The sequence below is a fragment of the Castor canadensis genome, chromosome 18 (genome assembly GCF_047511655.1).
Source record: "Castor canadensis chromosome 18, mCasCan1.hap1v2, whole genome shotgun sequence".
In the NCBI taxonomy this organism is placed as follows: Eukaryota; Metazoa; Chordata; class Mammalia; order Rodentia; family Castoridae; genus Castor; species Castor canadensis.
The window spans coordinates 31,552,406-31,571,824 of record NC_133403.1 but is presented as its reverse complement, the minus strand read 5'-3'; the positions used below and the strand labels follow the sequence as shown (position 1 = coordinate 31,571,824).

Sequence of the window (19,419 nt, the reverse complement as noted above, 5' to 3'; positions counted from 1 at the left end):
CTGCCCCCACCCCCTCCCTTACCACCCACTCCACCCCCTCCCTCTCCCCCCACCCCCTCAATACCCAGCAGAAACTATTTTTCCCTTATTTCTAATTTTGTTGAAGAGATAGTATAAGCAATAACAGGAAGGAACAAGGGTTTTTGCTGGTTGAGATAAGGATAGCTATACAGGGCATTGACTCACATTGATTTCCTGTGCGTGTGTGTTACCTTCTAGGTTAATTCTTTTTGATCTAACCTTTTCTCTAGTTCCTGGTCCCCTTTTCCTATTGGCCTCAGTTGCTTTTAAGGTATCTGCTTTAGTTTCTCTGCGTTAAGGGCAACAAATGCTAGCTAATTTTTTAGGTGTCTCACAGAAGTCTGATTTGGGTGAAGGGAAAAGGTGAGGGCAAAGGAAGACTTGGTATATAGCAGTGGTTCTTGAGCTTGATCATGCATCAGAACTTCATTCTGGGGATCATGGGGAGACATTGGAGCATGCATCAGAACTTGGAGGATTGTTAAAACACTGACTGCTGAGTCTCACCACTGAGACTCTGATTAAGTTTAAATCTAGGAGAGTTGTTGAGAATTTTCCCTTCTAAGAAGATCCTGAGTTATGCTGATTCTGTTGGTCTGAAGTCAATACTTAGAGATCAAGTGACTTAGAAGTTTGACTGTTGAAAGATGAAAATACGGGGAATTAGTTGACTCAAAGTGATGGAGTTATGACCCAACATTCATTCAGTATTCTAGAATTACAAGTATTTGGGAACATGTGGTGTGTTTTGAGCAATGAGGGGAGATAGAGAAGTAAGCAGGGTCTCACCTCAATTGTCAAGGACCCTGAATGCCAAGCAAGGAAACTTGAACTTCATTCTGTAGGTAATGGGGAGGCAATGGAGTATTTTAAGCAAGAGAGGGGTAGGTTAGTATGTAGGCTTCAGAAAGAGCACAGGGTCTGAGTTGAAAAGAGTGGGATAGGATAGGGGAGAAGACATGAAAATCTACATCATGAGCCTGCCATGGGTACTCCTGGGAACTTTCAGCTTCTCCTAATGAGCACGATGGTGTCACAATCCTCAATCTGCAGGTCTGAAAGGATGCAATGATTTTTCAGTTGGCGGCCCTGGAACATCAATTTCTGGTCTTCCACATAAGGTCCTCCAGCACCTTCAATTATATTTTTCAAGTCAAGGATGGTGTCATCGGGATGGATGGCATAAGGCTTGCTCTGGCCACTAGAATCTTTCACAAAGACCTGGATCTCAGGAGGGAGGGTTTCCAGCGCTCGGATGTTCACCTTAGAGAATATCCCATAATATGCCAGGGTCTTCTGGCTACTGAGCAGTTGCCTCTCCCCTCCTGGTTCTTGGAAGGAGAGACGCAGTTGCCTCTCCTCTTCTGGTTCCTGGAAGAGGAGATGTGGATGCCCCTCTTGGAGGTCACTTGTTCTCTTGATCTCTGCCTTCATCTTCCAGATGGGGCTATAGGGGTTCACCAAGAGTGACAAGGACTTTTTCCCTGTCTGTTTCACAGTCACCTGCACGTCCCTTGCTCTCTGGAAGGGATAGAGGAACAGATAAATGTACTTGAATTGTCATGTCTCTCTATTACCTCTAAAGTCTTTCCCTTCTGGCTGTAAATTATATAAATGTCATCTATTGAGACACTTTCAAAAGTAAAAAGTAGAGCTATTAAAAATTATATGGGACAGCACATATAAGATTGTCCCAAGCAAAGGAAGCTATTGGTCATCCTATATTTATAGAACCACTGAGTCAAACTTTGTCTTTTGACTCATCCAAATGGACTAGTCCCCAAATAATGTTCCTCCTATGTGGAACTATTCAGAATCTTTACCTGACACATGGGAATGACATTAGTACCTCCACAGACACACATAGTACTGAATATCTGGTAGACTGGGGTTGAGCTTAAATGTTAAATGATTTAATGTATGTCAGGCTCTGGGATTTATGTCACTGTAATGGAAAAAGTCTGAAAGCATTCTAAGAATCTAACATGGCATACTTGCTTATATAAATTAAAGTACTTTCATTCACTGAATTATGACAGAGCTGCTGAAAAGACTGATTAGATCTAGGATGGTTTTAGGTTCCTGTTTAGCACAGTCCTGGTACAGGTCCCTTGACCTGGCATAATTAACATCATCCCATTTTGTGCTCAAAAGTGTAGTGATGCAGACTTTATGTTATGTAGTTGTACCTATAAGGCCCATATGTATGGATAGGGAATCATCTGTATGATAATTTAATTTAGTAATAGAATAACCCATTAAATAATAGTTTTAGTAAAGTAAAAATTCATGCAGACTCAGGCACATACTTGGGTACATATGGCATATCCATGGAAGGAGACGCAAGTAGTTGATACGTGGCTATCTAGGAGATAGTATTTCTGGGAGATTGGGGGTTGAGATGGGAGGGAAACTTATTTTAATTTTATATCCATTTTAACAGCTTGCTTTGTTTTTTTGCTGACCTCCCAGGAACCGCCTGGGCTCTGAACTCTCTCTGCCAATGGTACATTGGCTGGAAAGATGATAAAGCCTAGTGATGCCCTATTTATCTGTCTTGCTTCACTTGTCATGAGGTTGCCTTTGATGCCAGACTCAGAATTTCCATTCAGGATATGAAAAGTGGGAGAGCTGACAAGATTTCTCTAGGAGTAGCAGATTGGGGAAATTAGCTCTTTCAGGTAGCTCCTAGGCACAGTGCTGGTCTCTGAACACTGGGTTCCTATTTAATGTTCAGACTCAGGACAGCTGTGTTCATGTGGAAAAAGCCATGCATATGGAGGCTGTGTAGCTGGGTTGGTATCTGCAGTGGACCTCTGTGGGTCTCACTTATATTTTTGGATACATGATTAAATCTTTTGTTTAAAAGCAAGAAGATGCACCTTTTGTTAACCCACAAAAAAGTAATCCATACCCCACAGGACAGGTATATGTAATTCATTCTTTGATTATATCTCTGAATTGGCTACACAGTAAGGAAGATGGCTTGACATTTTTATAGGTGAAACAACTGAGGCCCAGCCATTTATAGCAGAAGAGAGTTGCTCACCTGGTTCGCTGGGATGTCTGTGTAAGAGGCATTGCCTATCTTAGGGACCTATGGGTGCTCTATAAGAATTGGGGGAGATTCATATGAGATCAGAACTGAGTCCTGATTATGGGATGGAAAGTCATACCTGTACACGCCAGCTCTGGCTAGGGTCTTCAGTCAAGCAACAGACTTGCCGTAGGCAGTGAACAGCCTCTTTGGCCATTAGGTTCCATCCTTTTCTCTTTCCCAGATTGTTGGTGGGGTCAGCTGGGTCTAGGATTATAGGCCTGGAAGAGAGAAGAGAGGCAGATTTCTGTTAACTTAGGACTGTGGCCTCTGGCACTCAGGTGTGTGGGATTGTGCATGCCTTTGTGTAGGAAGGACTCTGGCAATCTGAAGCTCTTGGGTCCAGATTGGTGACATAAACTAAATTAGCCCAGTCAGAGTGAATCTGAGATTTGTCTAGGAATGTTGTTTCTTGTACTAAAAGTATGTGTCCACATGAGAATCTCAGAACCGCCATAGCTATGAAGGAATAAATCAGACTATAATGGTGATACCCTGGGAAAGATGGAGTGAAGCATTTCACAGAAAAGGACCCGGATGACACAGAGGACATTTGGATCATGACTTGTGTGAAGTTTCTTCTCCTTTTGAACTTTTCAGTTGTAAAAACCAGTAAGTTCCTTTTAAGTTTTAAGCTGCTTCAGTAGGGTTTCTATTCCTTGAAGCTGAAGGCAACACAACTGACATACTCACCTGGAACTCTTCAACTGTTGTTTGATAAAGTCTCTGACAATCTTATTTTGGAAATCATAGTACTTGGTCCAGTATATGCAGATGTCTTCATAATCTCTGAGAAGTTTCATCACAGCTACAAGACCTTCATCCATGTTGAAGTTATCACTTTTGTCCGTACCCATTTCCCAGGCATAGATGGTCAGTAGCTCCAGTGCATATTTTGGGGGCAATGCTGCTCTTCCATATTTACATTTCACATACTAGAGAAAGTAGGGGCAAGGAGTAGGGAGAGGATATATAAGATGATTGATTGAGAATTTTCAGATCACTCTATTGCATCATACAGCACAATCCACAAAATAATAGAGACTAGATGGAATTATGTCCTGGGGCCATCAAGATCTCAAAAAAAAAAAAAAAAAAGAGGAAGCTGGGGTCTCTTATGGAGTTTTGGACTTTATCAGTACATGCTATTCAGTTGTAATGGAGGAGACAATATAATATAGCACATAGAAGAAATAAGTGGGACAACTAAGACACACGGATGGCATGGAACAAAATTGGAAGATGAAAGGGAAGGAGTATTATGAAATGTTCATTTCCTCCTAAATTAACTTTATGATTCATTGCAATTTTAATTAGAATTCTAGTGATGTTTTTAATAGGATAAAATTACCTTAAGACTCATATAGAAGCATAAATAACTACTAAAAGCCAAGAAAATTATGAAAAAGAAAATTTCCTTGATATTTGTCTTAGATACGTTAATATCCAAGCAGTTGTAACAAAAACAGTATGCTTTTGGCATAGATATAAACAATAGTCAAGTATATTGGAACAGCTAGTTCAGAATTAGTTCTAGTATATACGATAATTTAATATTTAACAAAGGTGATGATAGTTCAGCAGGAAAAGGATGCATAATTCAACAAATGATGCACAAACTTCTTAGCTATTTAGAAGAAAATAAGGTAAATAAAGATGATCTCAAGCTGGGCACCAGTCGTTCACATCTGTAATCTCAGACACTTGGGAGGCTGAGATTAGAAGGATCATGGTTCCAGGCCAACCCTGGCAAAAGTTCATGGGACTCCCACCTCATCAGAAAAAGTTGGGCATGGTGGCATGTGCCTGTGTGGCAAGTGTACAAGAGGAAGGTCGTGGTCCAGGCTGGTCTGGGAAAAGAGCAATACCCTATCTCAAAAACAACTAGAGCAAAAGGGCTGGAGGCATGGCTCAAGCAGTAGAGTGCCTGCCTAGCAAGGCACTGAGTACTGAGTTTAAACTCCAGTACTGCCAAAAAAGAACAGATGACCCTAATGTCATACCATATCTCAAAAGAAATTACAAATGGAGTCAAAGTGTGTATTAAGTGTATTAGAAGAAAAATTAAGTGAATTACTCATATATGCTCAATTTTTATATATACATACATATACACACATATATACATATCTGTTATCCATCTATCTTTCTATCCATCTATGTATCTGAAGAAGCTCAGATAGGAAACCCAAAGTCTATCAAAGAAATTCAGACATGTTTATCTATGTAAGAGTTAGAAATCACTGCTGTCAAAGACAAAGTATAATTAATGTCATAGATGAATGACATATTGGCAAAAATATTACAACCCATATAAGAAATAATGGTAAATATTTGGAATGTAAATAAAGATATCATAGATTGAAAAAAGACAAACAAGTCAGTGGAAATTGTACAAATTACATGAATAGATAACTTCACAAAATTCAAGTCCAGAGCTCAGTAGCAAATATATTTGTTTAAAGGGTGAACTGAAAAAACAACACAATGACATTCCTTAGCTAAGTTCTGAGTGAAAATACATGAATATAAACAAAAAATGAGACATGAAAGAGAATTCACTAGTGATGTCTTTGATTTATTTTGTCGATTTCATGTGAATTTTACTTTCTAATGCTTTTTTTGCATCGTTTGGATTTTTTTCTAATGGGTCTATTGCCATACTCAGATAATCAGGAAAATCATTATTGTTTTGGAAAAATATTTCATGTGATTGCTTAAGAACACAAGTTCTAGAATTACATGCTTTTGAATTTGTTTTCTCATCTGCAAAATGAGTATAAGGAATAAAACATACATCATTGAGCCACTAGAAAGACTGAAAGGGAAAAACATGTAGTATCTGTGGCACAGATTTAAAATATTTTTTTATGTTTAATTTCTTTTTTTAAAAATTATTGTTGTACTGGGGGTACATTATGACATTTACAAAAGTTCTTACAATATATCATAGTTGAGTTCACTTCCTCCATCTGTAGCATAGATTTTTGGAACATAACATTCAACAGATGGTAGCTTTATTATTATTATTGTTATTGCTTATATTGTTGTTATTATTTAAAATGCCAGAGGTCTTTTGAAAATCATGATTGTGCTCGTCAGGAACCATTTAATTGCTCTTGAGGAATGTGTCATTTGAGCCAGGACTCTGTAACAGGAAGTGATGCTTCAGAACGTAAAAGAGTATAAATATGACAAATTACCATTACCAACAATAATGGCTACCTCTAACATGGTCCAGGGCTCTGTAGGTCACAAATAGTTTCCAATGAAACGATCTCACCTACACTGTCTTACTTGCCTCTTATCCTTAGACAGTGAGGTTGTTTCCATTTCTTTCTCTTTAAAAATTGCTGGCCTGCTCCTGCCTTTCCCTCCGCCTTGCTCCTGCACCTCCCAGCCCAGCACCCAGCCCTCACCTTCAGGTACCAGAATTTCACCAGCCGCAGGAGGTTCTTTAGTTTAACAGGACGGCTTTTCACAAAGTGTCTCTGTAACTCTGTGAAGCTCGATGAGAACTCCCCAGGGTGGCCTCCAGTGGTTATTAAGTTTTCATAGATTTCTGCTGCTGGCTTAGAGTCCAGGCAACAGGATTCTGAGAAGAGGAAAGTACTTTGTCAGGAAAATGAAGAAGATGGAAAGATCTGAAGTTTACTGAGTATACCAGTTTCATGCAATGCTATCTGTGGGATTCCTTTTCTCTATTTATTTATTTATTTAAGATTTGTATGGGTCTCTCTATGTAGCCCTGGTTGGCCTCAGACTCACAATCCTCTTGCCTTCACTTCTTGAGTGGTGGAGTTACAGGTATGCACCACCATTCTAGGCTCATTTTTCTCCCTTTAAATTAAATAAGTGAAGGCCTAACGGGTTTGATAGCACACCCAAAAGTCACATAGATTTTAAATAGTTCACATTGACTGAAGACTTACCATGTGTCAGGCACAGGGCTAAGCTCATAGAATATTTGGAACGGCTCCATGCAGTAGATGAATTTAAGTGGAACCAGAGGAAATTACCATTTTGGGAGTCCAACATGGTCAAATATTGTCAGTTTCTTACAATCCACTTAAATTACATATTATCCCACGTAACAAGTTGGTGTACTCAGCCTTGGAGGTGTTAAATAGTTTGCCCAAGGTCATGAAACTATTAAGTTTTGGAGCCAAAATGTGAAGCTATTCGGAGTCCTGTTTTAAAGATGATTTCAATCTAGTCCTGTTGAACTCCAAAGACTTTAAAGTACTTGCTTTACCTGGTATTTTCTGGAGGGCTGGAGAGGAGTTTCCACCTTGCATTGGGTGGGAATTCATTATTTAGGAGAAACCCTCTTTCCCCATGCAACATTGGGACACAGGGAACCCATGCATTTATGGAAGGACTTCAGTCTTCACCTCCCCCTAAAAGAGAAAAGTCCATCGATTTCCACTTTCCGAAACCTCTCCCAAGGTCAGGTTGGTGAACAGCCCTCAACTTGTTTCTCTGGACCTGACCCATCAGAATCTTTATTTACCCAGAGCATCGAAAGCCAGGAGCACGTCCACCCGAATGGTATCACTGTTCTTCTTGGGCTGGACCTGTAAGGTCAGGGAGCGAGGGACCCTTTTCCCCTCTCTGTGTTGGACCACAGTGATGTTGTAGGCCAGGCTTCTTCTGCAATGATCCAGTTTCTCCTCAATGAAGTTTATGATGGCTTCTCGGTGCTGTGCCTGATCTTCGAAACTGGAGAAGCAGCTCAGGAACAAAACCATATCTTGGTCAGAGCAGTGGTTCAGTGTTGTCCCCTTTCCTGAGGACCCTCCCTGTGGAGGATGACAATACTAGCTTTACTTCTTCTGAGATTTGATAGGTTGAGGTTAAGTGTGAAGCAGAAGCACTCATGATAGGCTCTTTATATAGCCCCCACAAAGGAGCCCTTGGACTCCATGACTTTTGCCATGGGTATTACAGGTTAAGCACCCCAAATCCAAAATTCAAAGCCCAAAACTTGGTGAGTGTTAAAATGACACTACAAGTAGAAAATTCCACACCTGACCTTATGTGATGGTTGCAGTCAAAAACACAGATGAGCTAATAAAAGCATTGTATAAAACTATCTTCAGACTATATATATACGGTACATGTGAAACATAAATGAACTTCATGTTTAGACTTCATCTCCAACATATCTTATTATATGAAAATATTCTAAAATCTAAGAAAAAAATAAAATTTCCCTTCTGTTTCCAAGTGTTTTGGGTAAGGGATAGTCCATCTATACTACATCTTTTCATTGGTTTAGGAAAATTAAATACTTGGTAAACAACTCAAAGAATCGAAGTGAAATGTAAAACTCCATTCCTCCCCAGGATCTTAATCCCTTCTCCCATTAAATAATCTCTAGTTATACCATAAACAGCTTCAGCAAAGTAGCAGGATACAAAATCAACTTACAAATCAACAATGAATAGACTGGGAAAGGATATAGGAAAAACAACTCCATTTACAATAGCCTCAGGAAAAAAAAATCAAATACCTAGGAACAAACTTAACAAAAGATGTGAATGACCTCTACAAAGAAAACTACAAACCATTGAAGAAAGAAATTGAAGAAGACCACAGAAGATGGATTGGCAGAATCAACATAGTAAAAATGGCTATACTACCAAAAGCAATCTACATGCTTAATGCAATTCCCATTAAAATCCCAATGACATTCATCACAGAGATTGAAAAATCTACCCCTAAAGTTCATTTGGAAACACAAAAGACCTTGAATAGCCAAGGCAATACTGAGCAAAAAGAGCAAAGCTGGAGGCATCACAATACCCGACTTCAAACTATATTACAAAGCAATAGCAGTAAAAACAGCATGGTATTGGTACAAAAACAGATATGAAGACCAGTGGAACAGAAAAGAGGACTGGGATATGAATCCACACAGCTATGCCCACCTTATTTTTGACAAAGGCACCAAAAATATACGATGGAGAAAAGACAGCCTCTTCAACAAAAACTGCTGGGAAAAGTGGTTCTGCCTGCAGAAAACTGAAACTAGATCCATGTATATTACCCTGTACTAGTATCAACTCAAAATGGATCAAAGACCTGAAATGTTGGCGAGGCTGCGGGGGGAAAAAGCAACCCTGGTACACTGCTGGTGGGAATGTAAGCTAGTACTACCGCTGTGGCAAACAGCATGGAGTCTTCTTAAAAAACTAAAAATAGATCTGCCCTATGATCCTCAGGGATATAAGGAAGGATTGTGAGTCGGTTTACAACAAATTCACCTGCACACCCATGTTTATTTTTATTTTTTTATTTTTTATTTTTTTATTATTCATATGTGCATACAAGGCTTGGGTTATTTCTCCCCCCTGCCCCCACCCCCTCCCTTACCACCCACTCCGCCCCTTCCCTCTCCCCCCCACCCCCTCCATACCGGGCAGAAACTATTTTGCCCTTTTCTCTACTTTTGTTGAAGAGAGAGTATAAGCAATAATAGGAAGGAACAAGTATTTTTGCTGGTTGAGATAAGGATAGCTATACAGGGAGTTGACTCATATTAATTTCCTGCGCGTGTGTGTTACCTTCTAAGTTAATTCTTTTTGATCTCACCTTTTCTCTAGTTCCTGGTCCCCTTCTCCTATTGGCCTCAGTTGCTTTTAAGGTATCTGCTTTAGTTTCTCTGCATTGGGGGCAACAAATGCTAGCTAATTTTTTAGGTGTCTTACCTATCCTCGTATCTCCCTTGTGTGCTCTCGCTTTTATCTTGTGATCAAAGTTCACTCCCCTTGTTGTGTTTGCCCTTGATCTAATGTCTGCATATGAAGGAGAACATACGATTTTTGGTCTTTTGGGCCAGGCTAACCTCACTCAGAATGATGTTCTCCAATTCCATCCATTTACCAGCGAATGATAACATTTTGTTCTTCTTCATGGCTGTATAAAATTCCATTGTGTATAGATACCACATTTTCTTGATCCATTCGTCAGTAGTGGGGCATCTTGGCTGTTTCCATAACTTGGCTATTGTGAATAGTGCCGCAATAAACATGGGTGTGCAGGTGCCTCTTGAGTAACCTGTGTCACAGTCTTTTGGGTATATTCCCAAGAGTGGTATTGCTGGATCAAATGGTAGATCAATGTTTAGCTTTTTAAGTAGCCTCCAAATTTTTTCCAGAGTGGTTGTACTAGTTTACATTTCCACCAACAGTGTAAGAGGGTTCCTTTTTCCCTGCATCCTCGCCAACACCTGTTGTTGCACACCCATGTTTATTGCAGCACTACTCACAATAGTTAAGCTATGGAAACAGCCAAGATGCCCCACTACTAATGAATGGATTAAGAAAATGTGGTATTTATACACAATGGAGTCTTACTCAGCCACAAAGAATGAAATTTTGTCATTCACAGGTAAATGGATGGAACTGGAGAACATCATCTTATGTGAAGTTAGCCAGGCTCAGAAGGCCAAAAGCCACATGTTCTCTGTCATGTGTGGAACATAGACCTAATACAAATGCAGCAATATGATGCAACACTGGCCACACTAAGGGGAAGTTGTGCATGAGAAAGGTAGGGAAACTAAGAACCCGAACAGGGTTGATATACTCACTATATAAGAATGACTGACTGAAACTGCCATAAGAAGGGGACTAACATAGAATGAAGAAAATTAGAGGAGATAAACCAGTTGGGTGATAATACATGGAAATATCACAAGGAAACTCCCTGTGTAGCTACCTTTAGCTCAAGCTAAAATGTCATGTTTTTTGTTTTATCTTTTCTGTTACGAAATTGGAGAACAAGAAGGAAAACAAGTCTTGCACGGGGGGGGGGTGGGGGGTGGGGGGTGGGGTGGGGGGGTGGGGGGGTAGGGGGGTAGAAGGGCTGGTACCAGTGGGAGGGGGAAGGGGTTGGGAAAAGGGATAAAGAGGGTGAATACAATGCAATAAAATGTGTACACATGTATGTAAATGCAAAAATGACACCTGTTGAAAGTATTCCAACAGGAATTCATGTATGATATATCTGATACATTGTAAGAACCTATGTAAATGCCACAATGTACCCTTACCCTTCATAACAATAAAGGAATAAAAAAATCTCTAGTTTACTTATAATCCCTAACACAAGGTGAATGCTGTGCAAATATTTACTATATGGTATCATTTTGTTAGTATTTTTATTATTGTACTATTAGTTTTAAATTTATTTTTCTGAATACAGTCAACCCTTTGCATCTTCAAGTTCCATATGCAGATTTGACCAACCTCTAATCAAAAATATTAAAAAAATTCGTTCAGACTTTTTTGTTGTCATTATTCCCTAAGCAATCCCTTGAAGCAAGTATTTATATAGCATTTTCATTGTTTTAGGTTCCACAAGTTGTCTAGAGATGACTTAAACAAAAGGAGATTCATAGATTATATGCAAATACTATATCACTTTATTGACAAGAATTGAGCATCTTTGGATTTTGGTATCTATGGTGGGGCAGGAGACTGATGTGTTTCTGGAACTAATCCTTATCAGATATAGCAGGCCAACTGTAATGGAATCATACCAAAAGGTATGTGACCTTTGGAAACTGGCTTTTTCTCTTTCATTTAGCACGACATTTTTGATATCTACCCAGACCATATGTTTTAATGGTTTATTCCAGTATAATCACCCTCATTTCGGGTTACTCAAGTTTTGACTTCAGTCCTCAATCTTTCTGCCATTGTTTACTTTTCAGAGTCCTCAAGCACTGACTTTTTGATGTCTTGTCCAGAATTTTAGTTGTAATTTGTAAGAGAGACAGTCTGTAAGGTGTTTATTTTTAGCTGTACCTGAAGTTTATAATCTCTCAGGAAAAAATTATATATATATATATATATATATATATATAAAATGTATACCCAGATTTCAGCCAATCACAAGCAGTCAAGTGACCAGACCATGCTCAAATAAGGCAAATACATTATCTCACTATGCCCATATAAGGCAGGTGCTTAGCTGTAGCCAATCAGGTGATTTCTTTACTTTGCTTCTGTGTCTGGCCTACTTTTGCAGTCTTTTTAGCTTATCACTTACACTGCTGGACAAAACTTTTTCAACTTCTGGTCCACAGTGATTCCTGGTTCATGAATATTTCTTTACTTGGGTAAATTCTGTTAAACTTGTCTAAAGTTTTTCTTTGGACTGTACATATAAAAGAAAATACTTTTCTAGCTATTCGTAAACATTTAAAATGTGGTCATAGTGCATTAAAATGTGAGAAGTAAGGTCATTCATTTTGTGAGTTTTTGTATTTTCCTATATTTTTTGTGGCTAAATGTACCACTTGGATAATTAAAAGGTAATGAAGCCATTTACATTCCTGTGTAACCTTAATGCAGACATTTGGTTTCTTGATCAAAGGAAATGGAATAATAGAAAAAGAAAAAGAAAATATGGGTACTACGAGGAGTGTCCTGGGAAAAGTTACTACCAGTCCCAGATGACCCCCAAGTTCACTTGTGGTAGGAAATCAGACAGAATCAGAACATTTGACCAGAAAAATATACACTCTCACTCCAGTATCAGTGGAGAAAACCAGGAAAAGTAGATGTGACTAAGAAAATTTAACACTTAACAAGGTTAACGAAAGCACAAAGGAAACAAATGTTGAATTACAGGCAATATGCATTGTGACCCCCTTCTCTTAACCCAGAAACAAAATGTAATAAAGATATGTCTGAGCTTGGTGCTGGTGGCTCACATCTATAATCCTAGGTACTTGGCAGACAGAGGTCAGGAGGATTGCAGTTCAAGGCCAGCCCAGGCAAAAAGTGAAAACTTATCTCAAAAATACCCAGTACAAAAAGAGCAAGTAGAGTGGTAGAGCACCTCCTAGCAAATGTGAGGCCCTGAATTCAAATCCTAGTACCACCAAAAAGAAAAACTATGTCTGCATTGTCATTGGTTGTTCATCAATGCTTATTCAAGTAAGGTGTTTAGCTTCTTTTTGTTTTTATGCTAAAATGCTCAAAATGGCAGTAGTTATTTTAGGAGTGTTTTAACTTCTGGAAATAGCAATTGTTGAGAGAGCAAGAGGAAAGGTAAAATAAGTAGTTTTTTTCTTACACAAGTAAATAATCTTTGCTTGAGGCATATTCCTATAAAGGTGGAAGTTAAAGATGTGGGTATCTGGAGTAACATAAATGGATATCTTCCATTGAGACAGCATATTTGAATCTGTCTGTAAAAGAGCTTAATTAATTTATTTGTTTCTATATATATTTATTTTTTTTACAGACATTTTTCTCTCTTTTATTTTAATTTTATTTTTGGTTTTATGAGACAGATCTCGTTGTGTAGCCCAGGCCAGTCTTGAGCTCCCAATTTTCTGCCTCAGCCTCCTGAGTTCTGGGATTACAGCTGTGCACCACTGTACCTGCCCATAGAAGACCGTAATTTAGAACATATGTTAAAATACTTGAATACCTTCAGACCTGTCCTTAAGGGAACATGCACCTCATTTCTGGTTCTGGTGGGAATTTTTCTTTTTTCTTTTTTTTTTTTTTGGTTCAGATCTTGGAATCAAAGATGCTGACATAGCTCTGGAGCAGAGGAGCCCTCAACAAGATCAGAAGTGTGGAGGAGTCAGTACCCAGAAGTGCAAAGTTGTATCTTTTTAACAACTACAGAAGATTGAATTTCTAAATTTTCTGCTTTGAAGCTCATACTTTGCAGATAACTCTCCTTAATCTTTGGTTTCAACTCTTTATTTAGAGATTCTCCAAAGTTGCATGTCCTTCCTCTTTGTCTCCCTCTCTGTGGCTATTACCATTCCTAGGATAAAACCTGACTGACTTAGGTTAATGTGAGATGTCTTGCATTTTAGCAAAATGAACAAAATCTAGATTTATGGTCCTGTAATGGGAGCAGTCACCAAACTATGCTCACAACTGTGGCTTTACCCCAATAGCTAACTCACTTTAACTAGCCAGCCTGTTTTCACTTATGCACATTTTTTCAACAAAAGTTTTACCAACATTTTTTTCTTTTTGTTTCTCTTTGTCTTTTCTCCACCCTCATTCTCCTATGTGAGGAAACTCAAAAAACATCTTTTTAGCTCCAGACAAAGTCATCAAGCTCCTCTTCTTATCTCACTGACCACAGGAGGGGAGGAATGTGTAGGATGGCAAGACACACAGCTGCAGGGATGAAATAAACTGACCCAAGGCCACTATCTGGCCCAAAGTCCTACTTCTCAGCACATACATCCAAACTCCCAGGCTCTCCCTTAAAAACCCATCCTCCCAGTCTGGGAGTAGGACTGCAGCTTTTGAGACAGAAGCTTATTACAGTTCTCATTTCACTTGGCAAAATTAATTAACCTTTACTTCCTTTTCTACAAGACCCTGCTCATTATTTGTGAATTGGCATCGAGTCCGGGGGACCGAATTTCTGGTATTAGTTTAAACAATTTTTATTGAGGGTGATATGTTGAAAGTTGTATTAGAAGTTAGTACTTTTCCAGAAGAAACCATATGCTTATAATTAGATGCTGAATTACATGGTCCCTAAAATTCCACTGAACTTATCAAGTACCCTGGATCTTACCTTACGGATGGGTAGTTTCTGACATCATCATTCAGTACTATTTTAGAGGAAAGAGAGATTTCTTTTATGACTTTGGAGGTAAGGTGGGGTTTCTTAAGGACACATTTTATAGAGATTTGATATTCATATTCCACCTGACAGCTGAATCACCACCATCACCACCACCACCACCTCCTCCAGCATTGTAGAGTAATTTACTACCTGAAAACATTTCCATGTCTTATTCCATTTATTGTGCATAAGAAGCCCAGAGTGGGGGAACCCAGAAGAGGAGACTAGGCACAGACAGGTGAAGTGACACGGCTCCCCCCCACTCCCCCCACTCCCCCCACCCCAGGTCCCACAGTCTCATGGGGCAGAGCTGGAATTTGAGCCCCAGTGTTTGGAATGCTCACCTTTACCACTTTCAATACACTGATTTCTTGGTCCAGAACCAGCTCATCACGGAAGCACTGTTCTCGAAAGAACCGTTCCATTCTGCGCCAGACATCCTGTCCTTCTTCCTTCCAGTCCCCCTGGGGCTGAAGGCTGTGTTCTAGGAAGGCGTCCAGCCTGTCCCCAGGGGTCTCATACAGGTCTTGGAAAGGCTCCATCTCTGCAGAACCAGGCTGCTTTTTGTAATAAATCCTCCGTGTTTCTGTCCAGCCCTGTAAAGGGTCCCCTCCGGCAGCTGAATGCTGGCAAAGGCGACAGAGTGGGATTTATCCTCCTCTGCTCGAGGGGACCACAGGACTGGGTGACTTCTCCTGGCGGCACAGCCCTCCTCCCTCCTCCCTCCTCCCTCCTCCCTCCTCCCTCCTCCCTCCTGGGCTCTGTTCAGCTCCAGCAGCCAATTATCTCGCCGGATTGGAAACCGAAACTGAGCTTTCCTTTCTTTCTTTTTTTTTTTTCCCATTTGAAACTGAGCTTTTCAAAGAACTGAAACTGAAACTCTGTGGAGATAGAACGTCTTTCTCTCCAAGGCTAGAAAGAATAGTGGCCAGGAGATGGGGCCACATCGCACCACAGGCTCTCAGCTTGGGCATTTCCCTCAAACTTTTGAGGCTAGGCTATCTCTGAAATAAAGGATTTATTGAGCTGTTTTTAATGTTAGCCAAAATAAAAGGAGCTGTCCTGGGATAAATTCCCTAAGCTACCACCAGCAGCATGGCCAGATAACAGTTGGAAAAATGTCCGCTGGACCTAGGAGCCAGCTGTGGGGGGGTTAATAAAGGAATTTTGGACAGAACAAGCATAAATCATTTACACCGAGCCTACCCTGGCTGCGGACAAGGGTGGCAAGACACGGGGAAAATGGTGAATGTCCTGGGATGGGAGCTTTGTCCATGAAGACAAGTTTTTGCTGCTCCTTGCCTGATTAGTTCCAAAAGTCCAATGTGATTGTTTTTGATGACAAATCTTCAACATACACGTAGGAAAGACATGTGGAGCTATTTTTTTAAAAACTCATTTTTCTTTGTTTATTTAGCTTGAAGCTGTCAGTTACTATGAACTTGGTTTCTCTTTCTTGCCTCCATTCTTGGTCTGTCATTTAATTTAGGACATTTTAGAATTCTTTTCATACTGGAGGCTGTTTTCTCAAAAGCTTCCTTTTGAAGAGCAAAGGACAGCTAGGGTGAGACACATTGGCTTTAAAAGATCTCAGGGAGCGTTTTAGAAGTCTAAGGAGGGATCCTGTGAAATCAGGAAAATAAGGAATAGAGAAAGTGAATCCAGCTCTAGTCATTCCCGGGTATATGACCACCTATTTGCATATATATATTGGTGGTATTGTAACAAATTATTTTTACAAAAACATTTTAATGGGTTTCATGATGACATTTTCATACATGTAAACAGTACTCTTTTTAAAAAACATTTTATTAGCATGTATTAATTGTATGGGGAGGTTTCATTGTGGCATTTACATATGTGCTTACAATGTACTTTAATTAGAGTCAGCCCCTCCATCATTCTTCCTCTCCCCCTTTCTCCCCTTCTCAAAACAATTTCAACACATTTCTTTTTTTTTTTTTGTGGGTATATTTTTTTGTGGTGGTACTGGGGTTTGAACTCAGGGCTTCACACGCGCTAGGCATGTGCTCTACCACTTGAGCCACTCTACTAACTCTCAGCAGCTTTCATTGTTCTATTTTTATACACGTATACAAAGCACACCAACCATATTTGCCACCCTTCACCCTCTGTTTACTCTCCCCTTCCACTAGTGTCTACCCCTGAAAGGACCTGTTTTTACCTTCCTGTCCTTCCATTTGTTAAGTGTATTTTAATTGTTTGAAGGGTTTCGCCATGTTAGTTCACACATGCTCATACTGTACTTTCATCAGGTAAGCCCCTCTATTACTTTCCCTGTCCCACCTACCCCAACTTATTCAGCAGCTTTCAGTGTGTTCCGTTATGTCATCTTCATATATAGATGAAAATATAGATGCATTGCATATCAATATTATTTATTTTCCATCATTCTCTTCATTTTCTGCCTCTCCCAATCCCTCAGACAGTCCCACTATTATAATTATGTTCTCTCTCTCTACACACACACACACATATATATATGTATGTATGTAAGATCATATATATACTTATGTATACATTTATCTTTTAGGTCTTATATCTTTCCACATATAAGGGAAAACATACAACCTTTGTCCTTCTGAATCTGGCTTACTTTGCTTAACATGAAGTTCCATCCATTTACCTGCAAACAACATAATTTCGTTCTTCTTTATGGCTGAATAATATTCCATTGTGTATCTATACCATACTTTCTTAATCTAGTCATCAGTCGTAGGGCATCTGGTCTGTTCTAAAGCTTGGCTGTTGTGAACAATGTTGCAATAAACATGAGCATAAGTGTCTCTATTGTATCCTGACTTACATTCCTTCTAATATATGCCCAGGAATGGTATCGCTGGTCCTTTGGTAAGTCTTTTTAGTTTTTTGTGGGATTGAAGTTTGAACTCAGGACTTCAGCTTGCAAAGCATGTGCTCCACTGCTTGAGTCACAACTTCAGTCCTATTTTTAGTTTTTTGAGGAAATTCCATACTGTTTCCATAGTGGTTGCACTAATTTACATTCCCTTCAATAGTGTGTGAGGGTTCCTTTTCCCCTACGTCCTGGCCAACACTTGTTTTTGTTTCTGTTCTTGATAATAGCCATTCTGACTAGAGTGCGGTGAAATTTCAATATCATTTTGATTTGCGTTTCATTTATGCCAGAGATGTAGAGCATTTCTTTATATATTTTTTACTATTTGTGCTTCCTTTGAGAAATGTCTGTTCAGTTCACATTTGCCCATTTATTCACTGGGTTTCTGATTCTTTGGGAGGTTAGTTTTTTTGATCTATATTTTGGTTATTAATCCGTGTTAGATGTATAGCTGGCAAAGATTTTCTGCCCTCTGTAGGCTGTCTCTTCAGTCTTGTGACTGTTTCCTTTGCTGTGCAGAAGCTTTGTAGTTTGATGCAGTCCTGTTTGTCCATCCTTTGTCTTAATTGCTGAGTTATTGAATTTCTGCTCAGGTTTTGCCTATGTACATATATATTCCAGTGACTTTCCTATTCTTATAGCTTCAGATCTTACATTAAGACACAAATCCATGCAACTACAGCTGTTTGATTTTTGACAAAGGAGCCCAAAACATACATTGGTGAAAAGACAGTGCCTTCAACAATTGGTGCTGGGAAAACTGGATGTCCACATGTACAAGACTGAAAGTAGATCCCAGTCTCTCCCCCCGTACAAAGTGGATTGCTTTGGCTAGGATTTCTAAAACTATATTGAATAAGAATGGGGACAGTAGACACTATTGTTCCTGATTTTAGAGGAAATGGTTTCAATTTTTCCCTTTTTAGTGTAATGTTGGCTATAGGTTTGTCATATAAAGCCTTTATAATTTTCCTCCTATTCTTAATTTCTTCAGAACTTTTATCATGAAGAGATGTTGAATTTTGTCAAAGGCTTTCTCTGCATCTATTGAAATGATGATATGATTTTTGCCCTTGATTTATGTGTTGTATTATGTTTATTGATTTGTATATGTTGGACTTTCCTTGCATTCCTGAAATGAAACCTACTTGATCATGGTGTATGATCTTTTAAATATGTTATTGGATTCAGTTAGCAAGCATTTTATTGACAATTTTGCATCTCTGTGCATCAGGGAAATTAGCCTATAACCTTTTTTTTACACTGCTGGTGGGAATGCAAACTAGTATAACCACTCTGGAAAAAAATTTGGAGGCTTCTTAAAAATCTAAACGTAGATCTACCATTTGATCCAGCAATACCACTCTTAGGGATACACCCAAAAGAATGTGACACAGGTTACTCCAGAGGCACCTGCACACCCGTGTTTATTGCAGCACTATTCACAATAGCCAAGTTATGGAAACAGTCAACATGCCCCTCTACTGACAAATGGATTAAGAAAATGTGGTATTTATACACAGTGGAATTTTATGCGGCCATGAAGAAGAATGAAATCTTATTATTTGTAAGTAAATGGATGGAACTGAAGAACATCACTCTGAGCGAGGTTAGCTAAGCTCAGAAGACCAAAAATCATATGTACTCCCTCATATGCGGACATTAGATCAAGGGTAAGTACAACAAGGGGATTGGACTTTGATCACATGATAAAGCGAGAGCACACAAGGGAGGTATGAGGATAAGTAAGACACCCAAAAAACTAGATAGCATTTGTTGCCCTCAATGCAGAGAAACT

The 19,419-nt window shown here is 39.3% G+C and overlaps 1 protein-coding gene across 2 annotated transcripts; it reads right to left on the bottom strand.

Annotated features, from left to right (window-relative positions):
- Positions 1-54: 54 nt before the first annotated feature.
- On the bottom strand, positions 55-15,457 carry LOC109696158 (2'-5'-oligoadenylate synthase-like protein 2). Of its 2 annotated transcripts, XM_074061290.1 has the most exons (6): positions 15,088-15,457; positions 7,632-7,920; positions 6,538-6,713; positions 3,812-4,053; positions 3,198-3,339; positions 55-1,542 (listed from the first exon to the last, which is right to left on the bottom strand). In XM_074061290.1, the coding sequence occupies exons 1-6, from the start codon at positions 15,283-15,285 to the stop codon at positions 1,027-1,029; spliced, it is 1,563 nt and encodes a 520-aa protein (XP_073917391.1). In that variant the 5' UTR covers positions 15,286-15,457; the 3' UTR covers positions 55-1,026. The 2 variants fall into 2 exon arrangements, with proteins under 2 accessions (XP_073917391.1, XP_073917392.1); XM_074061291.1 differs by lacking the exons at positions 7,632-7,920; positions 15,088-15,457 and adding an exon at positions 7,374-7,581.
- Positions 15,458-19,419: the final 3,962 nt, after the last annotated feature.

Bases quoted from the DNA above. Each gene is read 5' to 3' on its own strand.
- LOC109696158 (XM_074061290.1), bottom strand. From the start codon at position 15,285: ATGGAGCCTTTCCAAGACCTGTATGAGACCCCTGGGGACAGGCTGGAC. The intron at 3,340-3,811 runs GTGAGTATGTCA...TCTCTCTTCCAG, and splicing joins CAACAGTTGAAGAGTTCCAG to GCCTATAATCCTAGACCCAG. The intron at 1,543-3,197 runs GTATGACTTTCC...TATCCCTTCCAG, and splicing joins GCCAGAGCTGGCGTGTACAG to AGAGCAAGGGACGTGCAGGT.